The sequence below is a fragment of the Procambarus clarkii genome, chromosome 52, assembly GCF_040958095.1.
Source record: "Procambarus clarkii isolate CNS0578487 chromosome 52, FALCON_Pclarkii_2.0, whole genome shotgun sequence".
Classification (NCBI taxonomy): Eukaryota; Metazoa; Arthropoda; class Malacostraca; order Decapoda; family Cambaridae; genus Procambarus; species Procambarus clarkii.
The window spans coordinates 32,618,351-32,643,588 of NC_091201.1; the positions used below are offsets into that span (position 1 = coordinate 32,618,351).

At 50.6% G+C, this 25,238-nt stretch overlaps 1 protein-coding gene across 2 annotated transcripts in view; it reads right to left on the reverse strand.

The window, feature by feature from the left end:
• Positions 1-25,238, reverse strand: part of LOC123763481 (mucin-22) — a 355,540-nt gene that overhangs the window by 258,866 nt on the left and 71,436 nt on the right. For both annotated transcript variants that reach the window (XM_069304642.1, XM_069304643.1), the window contains exons 6-9: positions 23,872-24,180; positions 22,958-23,097; positions 2,848-2,957; positions 1,489-1,729 (exon numbers count right to left, since the gene is read on the reverse strand). In XM_069304642.1, coding sequence (XP_069160743.1) covers positions 1,489-1,729; positions 2,848-2,957; positions 22,958-23,097; positions 23,872-24,180 — 800 coding nt within the window. The remainder of the gene's footprint in view (positions 1-1,488; positions 1,730-2,847; positions 2,958-22,957; positions 23,098-23,871; positions 24,181-25,238) is intronic.

Here is a 25,238-nt window from a genome sequence, read left to right on the forward strand (position 1 = left end):
ACAATAACGACATGAAACAATTATTTGGCGAACATGAAATTAAATCCTGTGAAGTTGTCCATAAGGGCGACGCCCTTTGTACTTCTTCTCTCCTGCCTAATTATTGAACACGTCACCTATAGCTTCTTAAGCGAGCTTAAGATTTGATTCTTGGATGGTGATAAGTGTAATTACTTCCCTCCAATGGATATACTCAACCACTGGGATTGGTCGGTACAACGACGGCCTCGCATCTAGCGGGTCATCGTTCGATCTCCGATGGTCCAAGTGGTTGAGCACCATTCCATCCCATCGTCCTATCCCAGATCCTGGTCCTCATCTCCCTCCTAAGTGCAGTACAGACGTATTGGCTTAGTGCTTTCTCCTCATAATTACCTTACCTTACTTCTTCCACTTTATTCATCATATACAAAGTTAGAGAAGTTTTGTATAAAATAAACATAACTGATACCGAAGACAGCGCGCTCGTAAGAGGTGCTCTTAGGAGGTGCTCCTAAGAGGTGCTCTTAGGAGGTGCTCCTAAGAGGTGCTCTTAGGAGGTGCTCCTAAGAGGTGCTCTTAGGAGGTGCTCTTAGGTTGAATGCCATCGACGAGGTCTTTTGCAATTACGTCTGGATTCTAAGGTTATCAAAGCAACAAGAGACAAGAGTTGCAAGTTGATAATATTGAAGGAAAGTGTCCACTGCATTCTTGATTCCTGCCCATCATCTGACGAGCGTAGAGCTCACAGTTTGTGACAAATTACCTTCTAGGTAACCAATATTGTCATATTGTCACCGTCAACGTACTGAAAAAAGTATTGACTTACCTTCGGAAGAAGCCAGCGAGCTAGGTCGCTGAGCCTCCTCTTAACCCTAGCAGATGGCCCCCAACAGAAGGCCCCCAGCAGAAGGGCACCAGCAGCAGAAGGCCCCCAGCAGAAGGGCACCAGCAGCAGAAGGCCCCCAGCAGAAGGGCACCAGCAGCAGAAGGCCCCCACAGCAGAAGGCCCCCAGCAAAAGGCCCCCCAGCAGAAGGGCACCAACAGCAGAAGGCCCCCCAGCAGCAGAAGCCCCCCAGCAGAAGGCCCCCCAGCAGAAGGCCCCCAGCAGCTGAAGACCCCCAGCAGCAGAAGAGCCCCAGCAGCATAAGGCCCCCAGCAGAAGACCCCCCAGCAGAAGGCCCCCCAGCAGCAGAAGGCCCCCCAGCAGCAGAAGGCCCTAGCAGAAGGCCCCCAGCAGCAGAAGAGCCCCAGCAGCATAAGGCCCCCAGCAGAAGACCCCCCAGCAGAAGGCCCCCCAGCAGCAGAAGGCCCCCCAGCAGCAGAAGGCCCCCCAGCAGCAGGAGACCCCCAGCAGCAGAAGACCCCCATCAGCAGAAGACCCCCCATCAGCAGAAGACCCCCCAGCAGCAGAAGACCCCCAGCAGCAGAAGGCCCCCCAGCAGCAGAAGACCCCCCAGCAGCAGAAGGCCTTACCCCCTCCCCAGCAGAAGCAGAAGGCAACTTACCTGTGACCCCAAGACAAGACTCGCTGTCGGTGGCGTAGTTAGCGATGAGGTAGGTCATCCTTGTGGGGACCTGGACGGTGGTGGCGACGTAGAAGTCAGCCAGGTCGCGCACTGTGGTGAGCTGCACCACGGTGTTGACGGTGGTGAAGCCGTTCCCAGCCGGGGTGAAGGTGGGTATACTCAGCCTCCTGAAGACGCTCATCCCGTCAGAGTCCTTCAGCGAGGACAGGAAGTAGTGGAGCTGCCGGGGCAAGGAAGAAGACGGTCACATAACCCAAGAGAAAGGTAAGGGTAGAAGGTTGTAGAAGGGGGCGGGAGGAAGGGGGTAGAAGGGGGCGGGAGGTAAGGGGTAGAAGGGGGCGGGAGGGAGGAGTGATAAGAGAGGGGGAAAGGGAAGACTATAATTAAAAGGGACTGATGACATTAATGGAGAAGAAATTAAGATAGACGAGGGCGATGGAGGAGTAACAGTAAAAAAACAAGAATTGCCATTAGACGCAAGGGATTGACAGGAGACGGAAGGGATTGACATGAGACGGGTAGGATTGTCAGGAGACGGGTAGGATTGTCAGGAGACGGAAAGGATTGACAGGAGACGGAAGGGATTGACAGGAGACGCAAAGGATTGTCAGGAGGCGGGTAGGATTGTCAGGAGACGAAAAGGATTGACAGGAGACGGGTAGGATTGTCAGGAGACGGAAAGGATTGTCAGGAGACGGAAAGGATTGTCAGGAGACGGGTAGGATTGTCAGGAGACGGGTAGGATTGTCAGGAGACGGGTAGGATTCTCAGGAGACGGAAAGGATTGACAGGAGATGGAAAGGATTGACAGGAGACGGAAAGGATTGACAGGAGATGGAAAGGATTGACAGGAGACGGAAAGGATTGACAGGAAGCGATAAGGGGCAATAGGATACGCCAAAGGTACAAAACAAACTGCTATACTCTTGAGGAAGAGTTAGAGAGTGTAGGGAGGGAGGGAGGGAGAGAGGGAGAGGGAGAGGTAGAGAGTGTAGGGAGGGAGGGAGGGAGAGGTAGAGAGTGTAGGGAGGGAGGGAGGGAGAGGTAGAGAGTGTAGGGAGGGAGGGTGGGAGAGGTAGAGAGTGTAGGGAGGGAGGGTGGGAGAGGTAGAGAGTGTAGGGAGGGAGGGAGAGAGAGGTAGAGAGTGTAGGGAGGGAGGGAGGGAAGGAGGGAGGGAGGGAGGGAGGGAGGGAGAGGTAGAGAGTGTAGGGAGGGAGGGAGGGATAGGTAGAGAGTGTAGGGAGGGAGGGAGGGAGAGGTAGAGAGTGTACGGAGGGAGGGAGGGAGGGAGAGGTAGAGAGTGTAGGGAGGGAGGGAGGGAGGGAAGGAGGTACTCACGTGGGACATGATGACGCGGGAGGTGTTGAGGTAGAGGGCGGAGCCGGTGTTGGCCAGGTCGCTGGTGTAGTGAAGGTCGGTCAGGCACAGGGTCATGGCCAGCACGCTCCCTGTTGACGACACCCACACACTGTCAGGCACCGTCACTGTTACTGTGTCCTCTCTCAGGCACCGTCACTGTTACTGTGTCCTCTCTCAGGCACCGTCACTGTTACTGTGTCCTCTCTCAGGCACCACCACTACTCTCTACCACCCCTCAGGCACCACCACTACTCTCTACCACCCCTCAGGCACCATCACTACTTTGCGCCCTTCAAGTAATAATAGTGACTTATCGTTTTTTTTAAATTAGAAGAATAACATTATGTTACAATTTATGGATCAGTTTTGGGTCGATGAGAGCTTTGATCTCTTTACTTAGTTCCTCAGTGGTGTGTCACTTTACAAGTGATAAATATATGCTGTTGTGTTTATTTGCAGTGGAATGATGCTAGGATGACCCAAGCACCGGGTGACCTGTGTACCGTGTCAACCCAAGCACCCGGTGACCTGTGTACCGGGTCAACCCAAGCACCCGGTGACCTGTGTACCGGGTCAACCCAAGCACCGGGTGACCTGTGTACCGTGTCAACCCAAGCACCCGGTGACCTGTGTACCGTGTCAACCCAAGCACCGGGTGACCTGTGTACCGTGTCAACCCAAGCACCGGGTGACCTATGTACCGTGTCAACCCAAGCACCCGGTGACCTGTGTACCGGGTCAACCCAAGCACCCGGTGACCTGTGTACCGGGTCAACCCAAGCACCCGGTGACCTGTGTACCGTGTCAACCCAAGCACCCGGTGACCTGTGTACCGGGTCAACCCAAGCACCCGGTGACCTGGCTACCGTGTCAACCCAAGCACCCGGTGACCTGTGTACCGTATCAACCCAAGCACCCGGTGACCTGTGTACCGGGTCAACCCAAGCACCCGGTGACCTGTGTACCGGGTCAACCCAAGCACCCGGTGACCTGTGTACCGTGTCAACCCAAGCACCCGGTGACCTGTGTACCGTGTCAACCCAAGCACCCGGTGACCTGTGTACCGGGTCAACCCAAGCACCCGGTGACCTGTGTACCGTGTCAACCCAAGCACCCGGTGACCTGTGTACCGGGTCAACCCAAGCACCGGGTGACCTGTGTACCGTGTCAACCCAAGCACCCAGTGACCTGTGTACCGTGTCAACCCAAGCACCCGGTGACCTGTGTACCGTGTCAACCCAAGCACCCGGTGACCTGTGTACCGGGTCAACCCAAGCACCCGGTGACCTGTGTACCGGGTCAACCCAAGCACCCGGTGACCTGTGTACCGGGTCAACCCAAGCACCCGGTGACCTGGGTACCGGGTCAACCCAAGCACCCGGTGACCTGTGTACCGGGTCCACCCAAGCACCGCCACCTGCGCCATCTACCGTATATTTCAGGAACGCGGAGGCAGAGTCGTGAAAACACTTATAAACATGAAACAAGCAATAAAGGCTCTAAGCAGACACAAGGGCGAGGCCTATCATCATAGTCTATTGGGAGAATTCAACTATAATTTACGCCTAACGTTTGTAGCGATAAAAGGCAAATAATAAAATCTACTTCTATAAACAATCTGGACCCGGATTCACGAAGCAGTTACGCAAGCACTTACGAACCTGGACATCTTTTCTCTATCTCTGGCGGCTTTGTTTACAATTATTAAACAGTTAATGAACTCCGAAGCACCAGGAGGCTGTTTATAACAATAACAATAGTTGATTGGGCAAGTTTTTATGCTTGTAAACTGTTTAATAAATGTAACCAAAGCCGTCAAAGATTGAGGAAAGATGTACACGTTCGTAAGTGCTTGCGTAACTGCTTCGTGAATCTGGCCCCTGAAGGTCAACAGTTTCCCATGAGGGGGGAGGGGGTCAACATGAGGGGGCGGGGGACCAAGACTGAAGCACCCGTGTGCCTAGCCGGCCAGCAGCAGGAGAACTAACCATCAGGACTAATACTAGTAATAATTGTCAATACATCAGGAAAGCCTCTATATGATGCAGCGGGGGGGGGGGGGAGGGGGGGGGGAAGAAAGAAGAGATAATTCGGGCTTGAAAGCCCCTGGAGGTGCGGTAATGAGCCGAGCCGGCGGCGATAAATGGATATTGAGCATGGTAAGAGTGGGCTCCCTCCTTCCTGCCTCCTCCTCCTGGGCACGACAAGTGGAACCTCTCAGCGTCCTACATCCATTACACGCGGGCTCCCTCCACCGCCCATCCTCTCATTACCTCATAAAAATCGTCTGCGAGTACCTGCCTCTCCTCAAGCTCCTCTGGGACTCTCTCATGATCTTCAGCACCCCAGAAGGTGCACTTGCACCCCTAGCAGCTGCTCTCTCACCACTCAAGACGGTCAGGCAGTCTTCACCGTGATCCACAACTAATGACAGTCAGAACAAACATGGTCTGGCTACTGGTCGTGAGCCCAGACAAATGAAAAGGTGTGAGGGGAGGAACAGGAGGGTGAGGAGGAACAGGAGGGTGAGGGGAGGAACAGGAGGGTGAGGAAAGGAACAGGAGGGTGAGGAGAGGAACAGAAGGGTGAGGGGAGGAACAGGAGGGGGAGGAGAGGAACAGGAGGGTGAGGAGAGGAACAGGAGGGTGAGGAAAGGAACAGGAGGGTGAGGTGAGGAACAGGTGGGTGAGGGGGAGGAACAGGAGGGTGAGGAAAGGAACAGGAGTGTGAGGTGAGGAACAGGAGGGTGAGGAGAGGAACAGGAGGGTGAGGAGAGGAACAGGAGGGTGAGGAAAGGAACAGGAGGGTGAGGTGAGGAACAGGAGGGTGAGGAGAGGAACAGGAGGGTGAGGAGAGGAACAGGAGGGTGAGGAGAGGAACAGGAGGGTGAGGAGAGGAACAGGTGGGTGAGGGGGAGGAACAGGAGGGTGAGGAAAGGAACAGGAGTGTGAGGTGAGGAACAGGAGGGTGAGGAGAGGAACAGGAGGGTGAGAAGAGGAACAGGAGGGTGAGGGGAGGAACAGGAGGGGGAGGAGAGGAACAGGAGGGTGAGGTGAGGAACAGGAGGGTGAGGAGAGGAACAGGAGGGTGAGGAGAGGAACAGGAGGGGGAGGGGAGGAACAGGAGGGTGAGGGGAGGAACAGGAGGGTGAGGAGTGGAACAGGAGGGTGAGGAGAGGAACAGGAGGGTGAGGAGAGGAACAGGAGGGTGAGGAGAGGAACAGGAGGGTGAGGAGTGGAACAGGAGGGTGAGGAGAGGAACAGGAGGGTGAGGGGAGGAACAGGAGGGTGAGGAGTGGAACAGGAGGGTGAGGAGAGGAACAGGAGGGTGAGGAGAGGAACAGGAGGGTGAGGAGAGGAACTGGAGGGTGAGGAGAGGAACAGGAGGGTGAGGAGAGGAACTGGAGGGTGAGGAGTGGAACAGGAGGGTGAGGGGAGGAACAGGAGGGTGAGGAGAGGAACAGGAGGGTGAGGAGTGGAACAGGAGGGTGAGGAGAGGAACAGGAGGGTGAGGAGAGGAACAGGAGGGTGAGGAGTGGAACAGGAGGGGGAGGAGAGGAACAGGAGGGTGAGGAGAGGAACAGGAGGGTGAGGAGAGGAACAGGAGGGTGAGGAGAGGAACAGTAGGGTGAGGAGAGGAACAGGAGGGGGAGGAGAGGAACAGGAGGGTGAGGAGAGGAACAGGAGGGTGAGGGGAGGAACAGGAGGGTGAGGGGAGGAACAGGAGGGTGAGGAGAGGAACAGGAGGGTGAGGAGTGGAACAGGAGGGTGAGGAGAGGAACAGGAGGGTGAGGAGAGGAACAGGAGGGTGAGGAGAGGAACAGGTGGGTGAGGGGGAGGAACAGGAGGGTGAGGAAAGGAACAGGAGTGTGAGGTGAGGAACAGGAGGGTGAGGAGAGGAACAGGAGGGTGAGAAGAGGAACAGGAGGGTGAGGGGAGGAACAGGAGGGGGAGGAGAGGAACAGGAGGGTGAGGTGAGGAACAGGAGGGTGAGGAGAGGAACAGGAGGGTGAGGAGAGGAACAGGAGGGGGAGGGGAGGAACAGGAGGGTGAGGGGAGGAACAGGAGGGTGAGGAGTGGAACAGGAGGGTGAGGAGAGGAACTGGAGGGTGAGGAGAGGAACAGGAGGGTGAGGAGAGGAACTGGAGGGTGAGGAGTGGAACAGGAGGGTGAGGGGAGGAACAGGAGGGTGAGGAGAGGAACAGGAGGGTGAGGAGTGGAACAGGAGGGTGAGGAGAGGAACAGGAGGGTGAGGAGAGGAACAGGAGGGTGAGGAGTGGAACAGGAGGGGGAGGAGAGGAACAGAAGGGTGAGGGGAGGAACAGGAGGGGGAGGAGAGGAACAGGAGGGTGAGGAGAGGAACAGGAGGGTGAGGAGAGGAACTGGAGGGTGAGGAGTGGAACAGGAGGGTGAGGGGAGGAACAGGAGGGTGAGGAGAGGAACAGGAGGGTGAGGAGTGGAACAGGAGGGTGAGGAGAGGAACAGGAGGGTGAGGGGAGGAACAGGAGGGGGAGGAGAGGAACAGGAGGGTTAGGAGTGGAACAGGAGGGTGAGGAGAGGAACAGGAGGGTGAGGAGTGGAACAGGAGGGTGAGGGGAGGAACAGGAGGGGGAGGGGAGGAACAGGAGGGTGAGGAGTGGAACAGGAGGGTGAGGAGAGGAACAGGAGGGTGAGGAGTGGAACAGGAGGGTGAGGGGAGGAACAGGAGGGTGAGGAGAGGAACAGGAGGGTGAGGAGTGGAACAGGAGGGTGAGGGGAGGAACAGGAGGGGGAGGGGAGGAACAGGAGGGTGAGGGGAGGAACAGGAGGGTGAGGGGAGGAACAGGAGGGTGAGGGGAGGAACAGGAGGGTGAGGGGAGGAACAGGAGGGTGAAGACTTCAACAGCGGAACAAAATAAAGGGAAGACAAATTACTACATCAAAAGAGTACCAAAAATAGCACAATAAAGACAGCAGTTCATTATAACAACAAATAACTTGGACAAAGAAGCCTTCTAGATGCTATACACAACCTACGTGAGAGCCACTCTCGAGTAAGCAGCCTCCTCGGGGCATCATCCCCATCTAAAACACTCAAAAGTATAACAATTAGCAAAATATCCAATAATGCTTCTTGCAGAGCTGAGCGGCCTGAGCTACAAGGAAGAGCCAAGGGAAACTTGGAGCAACAGCGGGGACATGATAACGGCATATTAAATTCTAAGGAGAATATGAAAATCAGACCAAGAAGCAATGTTCAAGCACAAGATTAAGTATTGTAGATAACCACGAGGAGACAGATGACAAGGCTTAAGGCTATCTTGAGGTTATCTTGAGATGATTGAAGGGAGGGTTGGAGGGGAGGTTGGAGGGAGGGTTGGAGGGAGGGTTGGAGGGAGTTTTGAAGGGAGGGTTGGAGGGAGGGTTGGAGGGAGGGTTGGAGGGAGGGTTGGAGGGAGGGTTGGAGGGAGGGTTGGAGGGAGGGTTGGAGGGAGGGTTGTAGGGAGGGTTGGAGGAAGGGTTGGAGGGAGGGTTGGAGGTAGAGTTGGAGGGAGGGTTGGAGACAGGGATGGAGGAAGGGTTGGAGGGAAGGTTGGAGGTAGAGTTGGAGGGAGGGTTGGAGACAGGGCTGGAGACAGGGTTAGAGACAGGGTTGGAGGTAGGGTTGGAGACAGGGCTGGAGGGAGGGGTCACACATGTGGACTAAGAGGCGTGGAGGAGACTCCACTACCTGAAGGGTACTGGAGTAGACCCTCCCCCAATATACCTGGAGAGGCGTGGTGGGTGTGCTGGAGCACCCTCCGCGAGGCTCCACCACTAATGAGACACTCACACCTTCACAAGATAAATCATGCCACAAAAAAGGAACCATTCTGGGTACAGGTCACCCAAAGGCTCTCGTCTCACTCACAAGCTCACTCTAAACCAAACTTCCAGCAAACATCATTCTTTTAACGGAGAGAGTATGAAAGAATATATATATATATATATATTGAATTTATCAAAAACGCTACATACCGGATTTAAAAGGATATAAACGGATTTAAAAGTGAACAGTTGAAGTGAAAAATAAAGCGTCAAAAAATATAACGGAGACCTGGTCGGAGACCGGGCCGCGGGGGACCTTGAACCTCGGAACCACCGCAAGGTAACTGCATGGTAACCGCAATGTAACCACTAGGTAACCACAAGGTAACCGAAGGTAAGGTAATCACCTACAAATTAACAATCATGCATGAATTACCTTGACCACAGTAATAAATCTTGTTTTCCAAAACTAGAACGAGTAATTTTCTGGACATATTGTGTTGTGGAGGGAGACTGGACCCCCCCCCCCCTGGTGTGCTACACAAGGGGGGGGGGCTGTCCCCCTACACAGGGGAGAGATGACCTCTCACTCACCTCCCTGGCCGTACACAGGTCCATAATGACCTCTGACCCCCAACTGCCCAACAGGTCTGCCCACTGAAGGTCAGACCAGCCTGGGCTCCTGGCCCTGGCAAGCAAGATGCCTACGAGTGTGACGATACATGAGAGCAATACACCGGCAGCAGCAGAGGTAGTCTGAAGCACCACAACACTGAAGGAATGCTCCAAGTGCTAGCTTTATGACAAACAATAAATGCAGAGATAAATAACAGAGGAAAAGACTAAATGTCACAGGAAAAGGAATTACAAACTACGGGCTCACCATAGCCCGTGCTACTTGGAACTTTTTGTTCCAGGTAGCGAGTATTAACAACAACAACAGGAAGTACAAAATGAAAAGACTATAGATCAAGCCTGTTAATGCATAAGGACTGATATCGGTCTTTTTCCATAGCCTTGCTGCATATTTTTGGAGCTTTTCTAGTGTTGTGTGTCTGTGTGTAGAGCGTTCCGTGCCGGTGCTGCCTACTCACGACTGGGCCATAAAGGAAATATACACACACACACACACATATATATATATATATATATATATATATATATATATATATATATATATATATATATATATATATATATATATATATATATGTATGTATGTATACAAAGCTTAGAAGGGATCTTTGTTTAAGTTAGTGAAGGACAACCAGACGGGTCTTACTATGACAAATGCTGCCGTCTATGTATGTTTACTCCCCCTAGTTGTGCTTGCGGGGGTTAAGCTCTAGCTCTTTGGTCCCGCCTCTCAACTGTCAATTAACTGATGTACAGATTCTTGAGCCTATGGGTTCTATCATATCTACATTTGAAACTGTGTATGGAGTCTGCCTCAATACACAGTTTCAAATGTGTAATCAAATACACCACATCACTGCCTAATGCATTCCATTAGTTAACTACTTTGACACTGAAAAAGTTCTTTCTGACGTCCCTGTGGCTCATTCAGGTATTCAGTTTCTACCTGTGTCCTCCTTGTTCGTGTTCCACCCATGCAAAATAGTTTGTGTTTGTTCACCCTGTCGATTCCTGAGAATTTTGGAAGTGGTAATCATGTCTCCCCTTATTCGTCTGTCTTCCATAGAACGTGTGGTTTCATTCCCGTCGCCTTTCCTCGTAACTCATACCTCTCAGTTCTGGGACTAGTTTGGTGGCCTCTCTGAATCTTCTCTAACTTTGTCTTGTGTTTTAATAGATATGGACTACAAGCTGGAGCTGCATACTCCAGAATTTATCTGACATATGTGGTATACACGATTCTGAATGATTTCTAACACAAGTTTCTAAAGGCAGTTCTTATGTTGGCCAGTCTAGCATATGCCGCTGATGATATCCTTTTGATGTGGGCCTCTGGGGACAGGTTCAGTGTGATATCGACCCCCAGATCTTTCTATTTGACTCTTGCAGGATTTCACCTCCCAGATGGTACCTGTGTTCAGCCTTCTGCTCCCTTCGCCGAATTTCATTACTTTAAACTTTCCTGAGTTTAACTTTAGTAGCCATTTTCTAGACCATTCCAAAAGTTTGTCCAGGTCGTCCTGTAGTCTGTATCTTCATCTGCCTTGATTCTTCTCATATTTTTTGCATCATCAGCAAACACTGAGGGGCAATGAGTCTATACCCTCTGGAAGATTGTTTACATATATCAGAAACAGGATGAATCCAAGAACAGAGCCCTAAAGGACTCCGCTGGTGACATCTCGCCACTCTGATGTCTCCCCCTCACAGTTACTCGCTGTTTCCTGTTGCTTAGGTACTCTCTTATCCACTGGAGCACCTTACCTTTTACTCCTGCCTGTTTCTCCAACTTTCTTAACAGCCTTTTGTGAGGTACTGTGTCAAAGGCTTTCTGACACTTCAAGAAAATGCAGTCTACCCACCCTTCTCTTTTTTGCCTAATTTTTGTTACTTGATCATAGAATTCTATTAAGTCTGCGAGGCACGATTTACTATATCTGAACCCATGCTGGTGGTGTGTTACAAAGCTATTTCCCTCCTGATGCTCTACGAGCGTTTCCTCGGGATCTTCTCTATCACCTTGCATGGTATACAAGTTAGGGAAACTGGCCTGTAGTTCAGTGCCTCTTGTCTGTCACCCTTTTTGAATATTGGGTCTACATTAGCTGTCTTCCAACTTTCCGGAAGGTTTCCTGTTTCCAGTGACCTGTTATATTTCGTAGATTCGTAGAGAGTGGTACACAGAGTGCTTCTGCGCCCTCTTAATATTCCTGGTGAGATTCTGTCAGATGCAGTTTCAACAGCTTTTGTCACATTCAACTCCAGCAGATTCCATTTGACCTCATCTCTGGTAATCTCAAATTCCTCCAAGGTTGCTTGGTTTAGCGCTTCCTCTTTTGGTCTAGGGACTTCTCCTTGTTCTATTGTGAAGACCTCCTGGAATCTCTTGTTGAGTTTTTTACACACCTCTTTGTCATTCTCTGTTTGTGTGTTCTCCCCTGTTCTCAGTTTCATCACTTGTTCCTTCACTGCTGTTTTCCTCCTGATGTGGCTGTGGAGCAGTGTTGGTGGGTCTTGGCTTTACTTGCGATGTCATTTTCATACTGTTTGTCTGCTCACACGGAGAACCTCAGTGTGAGGAGGGACACACCTGTTACACATACGTCACGCGCCACACCTGGTGCTCTCTAAACCCACACCTACCCTTCCAGCGCGTCACGACGGAGCTCTGCTACCAGACGACGCTCACAAGGGTCGGTATCACTTGTGAGATATCACTTGCACGTGATATCACTGATATCACTTTCAGCCTCCCTCGGAACATTCTTGTACACGAGGTCAGGACACGTCCAAGAGACGGAGGAGGGATTAGGGCGACGTTGTGACGTATAGAGAATATAAGAACGGAGGAGAGGTATGACAAATGTACTAGAGGAGACGATAGGAAACGAGGAGGTGGAAGAGAGAGAGAGAGAGAGAGAGAGAGAGAGAGAGAGAGAGAGAGAGAGAGAGAGAAAGAGAGAGAGAGAGAGAGAGAGAGAGAGAGAGAGAGAGAGAGAGAGAGAGAGAGAGAGAGAGAGAGAGAGAGATAGAGAGATAGAGAGAGAGAGAGAGAGAGAGAGAGAGAGAGAGAGAGAAAGAGAGAGAGAGAGAGAGAGAGAGAGAGAGAGAGAGAGAGAGAGAGAGAGAGAGAGAGAGAGAGAGAGAGAGAGAGAGAGAGAGAGAGAGAGAGAGAGAGAGAGATAGAGAGATAGAGAGAGAGAGAGAGAGAGAGAGAGAGAAAGAGAGAGAGAGAGAGAGAGAGAGAGAGAGAGAGAGAGAGAGAGAGAGAGAGAGAGAGAGAGAGAGAGATAGAGAGATAGAGAGATAGAGAGATAGAGAGAGAGAGAGAGAGAGAGAGAGAGAGAGAGAGAGAGAGAGAGAGAGAGAGAGAGAGAGAGAGAGAGAGAGAGAGATAGAGAGAGAGAGATAGAGAGATAGAGAGATAGAGAGATAGAGAGAGAGAGAGAGAGAGAGAGAGAGAGAGAGAGAGAGAGAGAGAGAGAGAGAGAGAGAGAGAGAGAGAGAGAGAGAGAGAGAGAGAGAGAGAGAGATAGAGAGATAGAGAGAGAGAGAGAGAGAGAGAGAGAGAGAGAGAGAGAGAGAGAGAGAGAGAGAGAGAGAGAGAGAGAGAGAGAGAGAGAGAGAGAGAGAGAGAGAGAGAGAGAGAGAGAGAGAGAGAGAGACACACGAGGTGACGCCACGACGAAGGAGACTAAGGGGGGCCGAGGCAGGAGCCCCGCCAGACTCCAGGGGAACATGAAGGGGGGCCGAGGCAGGAGCCCCGCCAGACTCCAGGGGAACATGAAGGGGGGCCGAGGCAGGAGCCCCGCCAGACTCCAGGGGAACATGAAGGGGGGCCGAGGCAGGAGCCCCGCCAGACTCCAGGGGAACATGAAGGGGGGCCGAGGCAGGAGCCCCGCCAGACTCCAGGGGAACAAAACAAGAGACAGTCAATTATCCCAGCTTGACATACGTCATCCAGGTCGAGACGCTGCCAAGTGTGTCTTCAGCTGCACGAAGGAGAGGAAGATATCTTCCTGGAACAGTAAGATATCTTCCTGGAACAGGAAGATGCGACAGGCAGAGGAAAGGAACACTGAGGCTCAAATACGAGAAGGCTGAGGATCACTGGTTGGTGGTCCCTGGCCATACTGGTTGGTGGTCCCTGGCCATACTGGTTGGTGGTCCCAGACCATACTGGTTGGTGGTCCCAGACCATACTGGTTGGTGGTCCCAGACCATACTGGTTGGTGGTCCCAGACCATACTGGTTGGTGGTCCCAGACCATACTGGTTGGTGGTCCAGCTAACCTAACCTAATCTAATATCTCTTCCAGTTTCCGTGTTCTCCCTCTGGCTCTCTCTCTGTCTCTATCTGTCTCTCTGTCTCTCTCTGTCTCTCTCTCTCTCACCCTAAACCCGGTGAGAGAGTAATCACACCTCCCCCGACCACGGCCGACTCATAATACCTAACCTCAGGACCTCGTCACTTTAATTAGTTGGACCATCAGCCTTTATCAGCTTAGTCTCCTTGGCACGCCGGCAGCATACTAGCCAATCACCGGCACGCCAGCAGCATACTAGCCAATCACCGGCACGCCAGCAGCATACTAGCCAATCACCGGCACGCCAGCAGCATACTAGCCAATCATCGGCACGCAAGCAGCATACTAACCAATCATCGGCACGCAAGCAGCATACTAGCCAATCAATGCCACGCAAGCAGCATACTAGCCAATCTACGCCACGCAAGCAGCATACTAGCCAATCAACGCCACGCAAGCAGCATACTAGCCAATCAACGCCACGCCAGCAGCATACTAGCCAATCAACGCCATGCCAGCAGCATACTAGCCAATCAACGCCATGCCAGCAGCATACTAGCCAATCAACGCCACGCAAGCACCATACTAGCCAATCAACGGCACAACAGCACCATACTAGCCAATCAACGGCTCGCCAGAGCATACTAGCCAATCACCGGCACGCCAGCACCATACTAGCCAATCAACGCCACGCAAGCAGCATACTAGTCAATCATCGGTACGCTAGCACCATACTAGCCAATCAACGCCACGCAAGCAGCATACTAGCCAATCACCGGCACGCAAGCAGCATACTAGCCAATCAACGGCACTCGTCAACTAATCAACATTAAACATGTGAACACCTCAACAACTGCGCGTAATCAACACTTACATGAACCCCAAACAACTGTGGTGGCACACCAACACCTGTGGTGGCACACCAACACCTGTGGTGGCACACACAAACACCTGTGGTGACACACCAACACCTGTGGTGGAACATCAACACCCGTGGTGGCACACCAACACCTGTGGTGACACACCAACACCTGTGGTGGAACATCAACACCCGTGGTGGCACACACCAACACCTGTGGTGGCACACCAACACCTGTGGTGACACATCAACACCTGTGGTGACACACACCACCACACCACACTCAGCATGTCAGAGAACCCACAAGGATGAGAGGAAATGACGAACCAGCGAGACTCGATCTGGTCTTCACCCTGAACGACTCCGACATAAGAGAAATCGGTTTTGAGGCCCCAGTAGGAATGAGCGACCACAATGTACTGCTGTTTGAGTACCTGATTGAAGAAGAGTTATTGAACTCGAGGAGGGATACCGAAACCAAAAGGTTAGCATACCGAAAGGGAAACTATGAGGAGATAAGAAAATTCCTAACAGGTATAGCATGGGAAACAGAGCTCAGGGAAAAGACGGCCCAAGATATGATGGACTACATCACGCAAAAATGCAAGGACGCAGCAAACAAGTTTGTCCCAGCCCAAAAGGAAAACAGTGAAATGAAGATGAGAAACCCATGGTTTAATCAGAGATGTAGGCTAGCTAAGCAGCAAAGTAAAAGGGCATGGAGAAACTATAGGAATAACAGGACACTGGAGAGCAGAGAAAGATACCAGAATGCCAGGAATGAATATGTCAGGATGAGAAGAGAGGCAGAAAGACAATACGAAAATGACATCGCAAGCAAGGCAAAGACTCAGCCTAAATTGTTGCATAGCCCCATCAGGAGAAAAACAACAGTAAAGGAACAGGTTATGAAATTAAGGATAGGGGCATAAGGATTCACTACAAACGACAAGGAAGTGTGTGAGGAACTGAATAAGAAATTCCAAGAGGTCTTCACCTTAGAGCAAGGAAAAATCCCAGAGATAAGAGAGGGAATAGCTAACCAGGAACCACTGGAAGAGTTTGAGATTACCAGCGGGGAAGTAAGGAAGTGTTTACTAGAGTTGGATGTGACAAAGGCTATAGGCCCAGATGGAATCTCCCCTTGGATACTAAAGGAAGGAGCAGAAGAACTGTGCCTGCAACTCTCCATAGTGTATAACAAATCACTGGCAACAGGGGAACTGCCAGAAATTTGGAAAGCAGCTAACGTAGTCCCGATATACAAGAATGGGATAGACAGGAGGCACTGAATTACAGGCCAGTGTCCCTAACCTGCATACCATGCAAGCTGATGGAGATTGTGCGAAGAAAGCTAGCGGAGCACCTGGAGCGAAGGAACTTTGTAACACAGCATCAACATGGGTTCAGGGATGGCAGGTCCTGCCTCACAGGGTTACTTGAATTCTACGACCAGGCAACAAAAATAAGGCAAGAAAGAGAAGGGTGGGCAGACTGCATATTTTTGGATTGTCAGAAAGCCTTTGATACAGTGCCACACAAGAGGCTAGTGAAAAAGCTGGAGATGCAGGCTGGATTAAAAGGGAAGGTACTCCGGTGGATAGAGGAGTACCTAAGCAACAGGAGACAACGAGTCTGTGTGAGGGGTGAGGTCTCAGATTGGCGAGACGTTACGAGTGGAGTCCCGCAGGTGTCAGTCCTTGGACCTATACTGTTTCTGACATATGTAAATGATCTCCCAGAGGGTATAGAATCGTTTCTCTCAAATGTTTGCCGATGATGCAAAAATTATGAGGAGGATTGAAACTGAGGACGATAGTAGGAGGCTACAAGACGACCTAGACAGACTGAGTGAATGGTCCAACAAATGGCTGTTGAAGTTCAACCCGAGTAAATGCAAAGTAATGAAACTAGGCAATGGAAATAGGAGGCCAGACACAGGATACAGAATAGGAGGTGAAGTACTTAATGAAACGGACAGAGAGAAAGATCTAGGAGTTGATATCACACCAAACCTGTCTCCTGAAGCCCACATAAAAAGAATAATGTCTGCGGCATATGCGAGGCTGGCTAACATCAGAACAGCGTTCAGGAACCTGTGTAAGGAATCATTCAGAATCTTGTACACAACATATGTAAGACCAATCCTGGAGTATGCGGCCCCAGCATGGAGCCCGTACCTTGTCAAGCACAAGACGAAGCTGGAAAAAGTCCAAAGGTATGCCACTAGACTAGTCCCAGAACTAAGAGGCATGAGTTACGAGGAAAGGCTGCGGGAAATGCACCTTACGACACTGGAAGACAGAAGAGTAAGGGGGGACATGATCACAACCTACAAAATCCTCAGAGGAATCGACCGGGTAAACAAGGATAAACTATTCAACACTGGTGGTTGGCGAACAAGGGGACACAGGTGGAAACTGAGTACCCACATGAGCCACAGAGACGTTAGAAGGAACATTTTCAGTGTCCGAGTAGTTAACAGGTGGAATGCATTAGGCAGTGATGTGGTAGAGGCTGACTCCATACACAGTTTCAAATGTAGATATGATAGAGCCCAGTAGGCTTAGGAATCTGTACACCAGTTGATTGACAGTTGAGAGGCGGGACCAAAGAGCCAAAGCTCAACCCCCGCAAGCACAAATAGGTGAGTACAAATAGGAGAGTACACCAACATCTGTGGTGACACACCAACACCTGTGGTGGAACACCAACACCTGTGGTGACACACCCCAACACCTGTGGTGACACACCAACACCTGTGGTGACACACCCCAACACCTGTGGTGACACACCAACACCTGTGGTGACACATCAACACCTGTGGTGACACATCAACACCTGTGGTGACACACCAACACCTGTGGTGACACACACCAACACCTGTGGTGACACACCAACACCTGTGGTGACACACACCAACACCTGTGGTGACACACACCAACACCTGTGGTGACACACCAACACCTGTGGTGACACATCAACACCTGTGGTGACACATCAACACCTGTGGTGACACACCAACACCTGTGGTGACACACCCCAACACCTGTGGTGACACACCAACACCTGTGGTGACACACACCCCCAACACCTGTGGTGACACACCAACACCTGTGGTGACACACACCAACACCTGTGGTGACACACCAACACCTGTGGTGACACACCAACACCTGTGGTGACACACACCAACACCTGTGGTGACACACACCAACACCTGTGGTGACACACCAACACCTGTGGTGACACATCAACACCTGTGGTGACACATCAACACCTGTGGTGACACACCAACACCTGTGGTGACACACCAACACCTGTGGTGACACATCAACACCTGTGGTGACACACACCAACACCTGTGGTGACACACACCAACACCTGTGGTGACACACACCAACACCTGTGGTGACACACCAACACCTGTGGTGACACACACCAACACCTGTGGTGACACACACCAACACCTGTGGTGACACACACCAACACCTGTGGTGACACACACCAACACCTGTGGTGGAACACCAACACCTGTGGTGGAACACCAACACCTGTGGTGACACACACCAACACCTGTGGTGACACACACCAACACCTGTGGTAACACACACCAACACCTGTGGTGACACCCCAACACCTGTGGTGGAACACCAACACCTGTGGTGGCACACCCCAACACCTGTGGTGGCTCTAACAACCATCAAAGATCAACACCCCCCCCCCCCCCCAAATCATCATAATCAACACAGACTCATCCTACGAGTTCTCGTCACAACTAGGTGGCACCTATCTTCATTACATTGCATTTGCTTGGGTTAAACTCTAACAACCATTTGTTCGACCATTCCTGTAGCTTGTCCAGGACTTCTTGAAGCCTCAAGCTGTCTTCCTCTGTCTTATCCCTCCTCATAATTTTGGCGTCGTCAGCAAACATTGAGAGGAATGAGTCTATACCCTCTGAGAGATCATTCACCTGCCTTATCTTATCTGCCTTATCTAATTACCTTATCTTGCCAAATGGCGGACAATAATATCATATAAAAAACAAATCATAATTCCCTGGTTGTTAAAAGGAACTGCCTCGTTACTGGAGCAGTGGAGGTAATTACAGGCCAAACAGGTACTAACCAGCCTTAAAAAGTGAGTGTATAATGTCAAGTGTAAACAACACTCTCGGGGCTCTATATTTAGAGGTAGTTAGTAGGGCAGTTAAGCTTAGAATAGATCTCGGGTAACGAGGCAAAGTTTCCGTCGCTCCATTATGGAAAATGAAACGATTATTTACAAATTCGTTGAAATTACCATTAGGTGTGAGCGAGTTTAAAAAAAGGTATCGCTTAATATCGTTCACCGGAGGAAAATATGCGGTGGTGGAAGTGTGTTAATGTAGGCACTCGTGTGTGTGTGTGTGTGTGTGTGTGTGTGTGTGTGTGTGTGTGTGTGTGTGTGTGTGTGTGTGTGTGTGTGTGTGTATGTGTGTGTGTGTGTGTGTGTGTGTGTGTGTGTGTGTGTGTGTGTGTGTGTGTGTGTGTGTGTGTGTGTGTGTGTGTGTGTGTGTGTGTGTGTGTGTGTGTGTGTGTGTGTGTGTGTGTGTGTGTGTGTGTGTGTGTGTGTGTGTGTGTGTGTGTGTGTGTGTGTGTGTGTGTGTGTGTGTGTGCGCGCGCGCGTGCGTGTGTGTGTGTGTATGTGTACTCACCTAGCTGTCCTGGCAGGGTTTCACCTTCGGCTCTTTGGACCCGCCTCTTAACCGTCAATCAACAGGTGTACAGATTCCTGAGCCTACTGGGCTCTATCATATCAACATTTGAAACTGAGTGTGGAGTCAGCCTCCACCACATCACTGCCTAGTGCAATCCTTTTATTAAATACTCGACACCGAAGAAATTCTTTTTAACATCTCTTTGGCTCATGTGGGTACTCAGTTTCCACCTGTGTCCCCTAGTGCCTGTACCACCTGTATTAAATAGTGTATTTAGCTACTCTATGAATTCCTCTGAGAATCTTGTATGTGGTGATCATGTCTCCCGTAACTCTTCTGTCTTCAAGCGACGTGAGGTTTAGTTCCCGTAGTCTTTATTTCTCGTAGCTCATACCCATCAGTTCAGGTACTGCTCTCGTGGACTCCACGGACTCCACGCTGGAGCTGCATACTCCAGGACTGGTCTGACATGTGTGGTATACGAAGTTCTAAATGATTCCTTACACAAGTTTCTAAAGGCAGTTCTCGTGATGACCAACCTGGCATATGCCGCTGATGTTATCCTCTTGATATGGGCTTCATGGGACAGGTCTGGCGTGATATCAATCCCCAGGTGTTTCTCTCTGACTCTTGAAGTATTTCATCTCCCAAATGATACCTTGTATCTGGTCTCCTGCTACCTACACCTATCTTCATTACATTACATTTGCTTGGATTAAACTCTAACATCCATTTGTTCGACCATTCCTGTAGCTTGTCCAGGACTTCTTGAAGCCTCAAGCTGTCTTCCTCTGTCTTATCCCTTCTCATAATTTTGGCGTCGTCAGCAAACATTGAGAGGAATGAGTCTATATCCTCTGGGAGATCATTTACGTATATCAGAAACAGGATAGGTCCGAGTACAGAGCCCTGTGGGACTCCACTGGTGACTTCACGCCAATCTGAGGTCTCACCCCTCACTGTATCTCTGCTTCCTATTGCTTAGGTACTCCATTATCCACTGGAGCACCTTTCCAGTTTCTCCAGCCTGTTTCTTCAACTTATGTACCAACCTCTTATGGGGTACTGTGTCAAAAGCTTTCCGACAGTCCAAGAAAATGCAGTCTTACACCATGCTCTTTCTTGCATAATCTTTGTCACCTGGTCATAGAATTCGAACCTTTGTGTATGTGTATGTGTATGTGTATGTGTATGTGTGTGTGTGTGTGTGTGTATATATATTTACTATTTGTATCTGCAGAATCGAGCTATTAGCTCTTGGACCCCGCCTTTCCAACCAATTTATTTTTCCTCTATTATGTCTAATACATATATTTCTCTTACACACGCACACACACACCCACACATCTCCAGGAAGCAGCCCGTAGCAGCTGTCTAACTCCAAGGTACCATTTACTGCTAAGTGAACAGATGCACCAATCACAACAACAATCCCAGAGCGCTGTCCACTGAGCCTCAGTTTCCACCTGTGTCCCCTTGTTCGCGTACCACCCGTGTTAAACAGTTTATCCTTATCTACCCTGTCAATTCCTCTGAGAATTTTGTAGGTAGTGATCATGTCTTCCTTTACTTTTCTGTCTTCCAATGTCGTGAGGTGCATTTCACGCAGCCTTTCCTTGTAACTCATGCCAGGATTGAGTTACATATGCGGATTGTTCTTATATATGTGGTATACAAGGTTCTGAATGATTCCTAACGCAGGTTCCTAAAGGCTGTTCTGATGTTAGCCAGCCTCGCATACTCCGCCGATGTAATTCTTTTTATGTGGGCTTCAGGAGACAGGTTTGGTGTAATATCAACTCCTAGATCTTTCTCTCTGTCCGTTTCGTGAAGGACTTCATCTCCCATTTGGTATCCTGTCTGTCCTCCTGTTTCCACTGCCTAGTTTCATTATCTTGCATTTATACGGGTTAAACTTCAGTTGCCATTTGTTGGCCCATTCACTCAGTCTGTCTAGGTCATCTTGTAGCCTTGATACTATCTTCTTCTGTTTCAATCTTCTTCATAATTTTTGCATCGTCAGCAAACATTGCGAGAAACGATTCTATACCTTCTGGGAGATCAGTTACATATATTAGAAACAGTATAGGTCCAAGGACTGAACCCTGCGGGACTCCACTTGTAACGTCTCGCCAATCTGAGGCCTCACCCCTCACACTGACTCGTTGTCTTCTGTTGCTTAGGTACTCCCTTATCCAACGGAGTACCTTCCCTTTCACTCAAGCCTTTTCACTATCCTCTTGTATGGCACTGTATCAAAGGCTTTCTGGCAATCCAAAAATATACAGTCTGCCAACCCCTCTCTTTCTTGCCTGATTTGTGTGTGTGTATGTGTGTGTGTACTCACCTAATTGTGCTTGCGGGGGTTGAGCTCTGGCTCTTTGGTCCCGCTTCTCAACCGTCAATCAACAGGTGTACAGGTTCCTGAGCCTATTGGGCTCTATCATATCTACACATGAAACTGTGTATGGAGTCAGCCTCCAACACATCACTTCCTAATGCATTCCATTTATCAACCACTCTGACACTAAAAAAGTTCTTTCGAATATCTCTGTGGCTCATTTGGGCACTCAGTTTCCACTGCGTGCCGGTGTGTGTGTGCGTGCGTGTGTGTGTGTGTGTGTGTGTGTGTGTGTGTGTGTGTGTGTGTGTGTGTGTGTGTGTGTGTGTGTGTGTGTGTGTGTGTGTGTGTGTGTGTGTGTGTGTTTTCACTTAGTTGTGCTTGCGGGGGTTGAGCTCTGCTCTTTCAACCCGTCTCTCAACTGTCAATCAACTCTTTCTACTACTACTACCTTTTTTTCCACACACACACAACCCAGGAAGCAGCCCGTGACAGCTGACTAACTCCCAGGTACCTATTTACTGCTAGGTAACAGGGGCATAGAACGAAAGAAACTCTGCCCATCGTTTCTCACCGGCACCCGGAATCGAACCCAGGACCACAGGATCACGTGCCCAGCGTGCTGTCCGCTCGGCCACCGGCTCCCGTGTGTGGATCACAACAACAGCGATGACCACAACACAGCAGCAAGCGCCGGGAGCAGCACGTGACCCAGGAGCAGCACGTGACCCAGTAGCAGCACGTGACCCAGTAGCAGCACGTGACCCAGGAGCAGCACGTGACCCAGGAGCAGCACGTGACCCAGGAGCAGCACGTGACCCAGGAGCAGCACGTGACCCAGTACACCACAAGAACAATACAGGTATCGGCAGGTGTATCAAACATAAGTCTACCGTGACGCGTAATAAGACTTTTGGGGTCAGTCACGAGGCTCATGAAATAGGTTATCTTGAGGTTATCTTGAGTCGATTTCGGGGCTTTTTAGTGTCCCCGCGGCCCGGTCCTCGACCAGGCCTCCACCCCCAGGAAGCAGCCCGTGACAGCTGACTAACACCCAAGTACCTATTTTACTGCTAGGTAACAGTGGCATAGGGTGAAAGAAACTCTGTCCATTGTTTCTCGCCGGCGCCTGGAATCGAACCCAGGACCACAGGATCACAAGTCCAGCGTGCTGTCCGCTCGACCGACCGGCTCCCTAAATACATTATTAGCTTTATTTTACTCAGGCAGGGTTTAGTTAATATAGAATTCCAATTAGGTAACACTATCGTTGCTCGAGGGCTTCAGCTCTAGGGCCACGATTTTGGTAAAGGTATAATGAAGACACTAACTGATAACTGACAGTACATTGGTTATTGCCGGACAGACAGATGGTTAAGGGTCAACGTTGACTACATCTACAGTATTACCCGCTCACCGCCCACCCACCCACACACTAGCCAGGGGTACACCCACTAACCTGGAGTGCAGGAGCAGAGAGAGGTGGTGCCGTTGGTCCGGAAGAGGACGCCCTTATCCACCACCGTCTTGGTGACTGTCCTGAAGGGGGAGACGATCACCACCCCGCCGTAACTACTGGTCAGGTCCGTGTCTCGCTTCCTGTGGAGGTGGAGCCCAGACGGTGTACACAGCTCACACACACACACACACACACACACACACACACACACACACACACACACACACACACACACACACACACACGGATGTAGGGAGGTAAGATAAAGGAATTTCAGAGCTTTTAATAATCAGGAATGAAAGGAAGGTGTTGCTCGCAGGCTTGGACGGACACACCTGTATGAACACTTGGGACAGTTGGTTCTTAGCACAAAGCTGAACCTTCATATGTGAACTCTTATCACCTTAAACTGTAGGAGGGGAAGATAAGGGGAAAAGAACTCAATAAACAGACGGGGAAGGGAAAGAAACCCTATAAACAGACGGAGAAAGGAAAGGAGCCCTATAAACAGACGGGGAAAGGAAAGGAGCCCTATAAACAGACGGGGAAAGGAAAGGAGCCCTATAAACAGACGGGGAAAGGAAAGGAGCCCTATAAACAGACGGAGAAAGGAAAGGAGCCCTATAAACAGACGGGGAAAGGAAAGGAGCCCTATAAACAGACGGAGAAAGGAAAGGAGCCCTATAAACAGACGGGAAAGAGAAAGAACCCTATATACAGAGAGGACAAGCAACATATATACAGAATATCATGTGCTGAATTTACAGAATGAGACAAAACGCCCAATTAAAAAGAAATAATAAGGAAATCAGCAACTGATATGCAATAATTCAGATATTTAATATGGTTAAAATTGAAACAAGATCTCTGATAAAGCTTAAATGTGAACCAGTGATGGCTAGGAACCCCCTCACCTGCGTCGCGAGATGACTATCCCATCAGGTCCACCAATTCTATCTTCACTGGCCGTGCCACTGCCTTCTTCAATGACCTCATTCTGACCGCCTTCTCTGATAACATCGTCAGCGATTTGGTTGATTTGTGCGATGCGTTTAACCTCAGTATCCAGATCGCAGTCTTCGTCCACCTCGTCAGGGACTTGAGGGACCTCGTCAGGGACTTCAGGGACTTCGTCAGGGGCTTGTGTCACCTGGAGAAGGACCTGGCCGCCATCAACAGCTTCGACAAGTTCCTCGTCACCGTCTGCTACAGAGCGCTTACGCCTATTCAAAATAAACAAAACACATCAGTGGTGTATACAATGTCTTCGTGAGTGTGTGTGTTGTCTGCGACGCCGCCCACTGTGTTGTGAATGGTGTAGTGGTGTGACGGTATTATTTATTGGTTATCTGGAGGGGGGGGGGACCACTAAGAATACCCTCTAATGCCTTGTGTGTGCTTTTCTCCGAGGCTATGGGGTCCTCTTCCATTCTTCCAGCCAATAGTGATATTAAACACACGAGATACGCACACGCAATACGCACACACACACACACACACCTGTTGATTGACGGTTGAGAGGCGGGACCAAAGAGCCAGAGCTCAACCCCCGCAAACACAACTAGGTGAGTACACACACACACACACATATATATTACTGACATAAGAGGTTAGACTCGGTTAACCGGATATCATATTCATAGATCCTGTCCTACTCATTATTGAAAATATTTGAAACAGTGGGAGTAAAAGAGACGGTGGGTGTGAGAGTGGGAGTGTGAGAGTGGGTGTGAGAGTGGGTGTGAGAGAGAGAGGGAGGGAAGAGGCTGGGTGTGAGAGTGGGTGTGAGAGAGAGAGGGAGGGAAGAGGGTGGGTGTGAGAGTGGGAGTGTGAGAGTGGGTGTGAGAGAGAGTGGGAGGGAAGAGGGTGGGTGTGAGAGTGGGAGCGTGAGAGTGGGAGTGTGAGAGTGGGTGTGAGAGAGAGTGGGAGGGAAGAGGGTGGGTGTGAGAGTGGGAGTGTGAGAGTGGGTGTGAGAGAGAGAGGGAGGGAAGAGGCTGGGTGTGAGAGTGGGTGTGAGAGAGAGAGGGAGGGAGGGAAGAGAGTGGGTGTGAGAGTCGGAGTGAGAGTGGGAGTGTGAGAGTGGGTGTGAGAGAGAGTGGGAGGGAAGAGGGTGGGTGTGAGAGTGGGAGTGTGAGAGTGGGAGTGTGAGAGTGGGAGTGTGAGAGTGGGAGTGTGAGAGTGGGAGTGTGAGAGTGGGTGTGAGAGAGAGTGGGAGGGAAGAGGGTGGGTGTGAGAATGGGAGTGAGAGTGGGAGTGTGAGAGTGGGTGTGAGAGAGGGAGG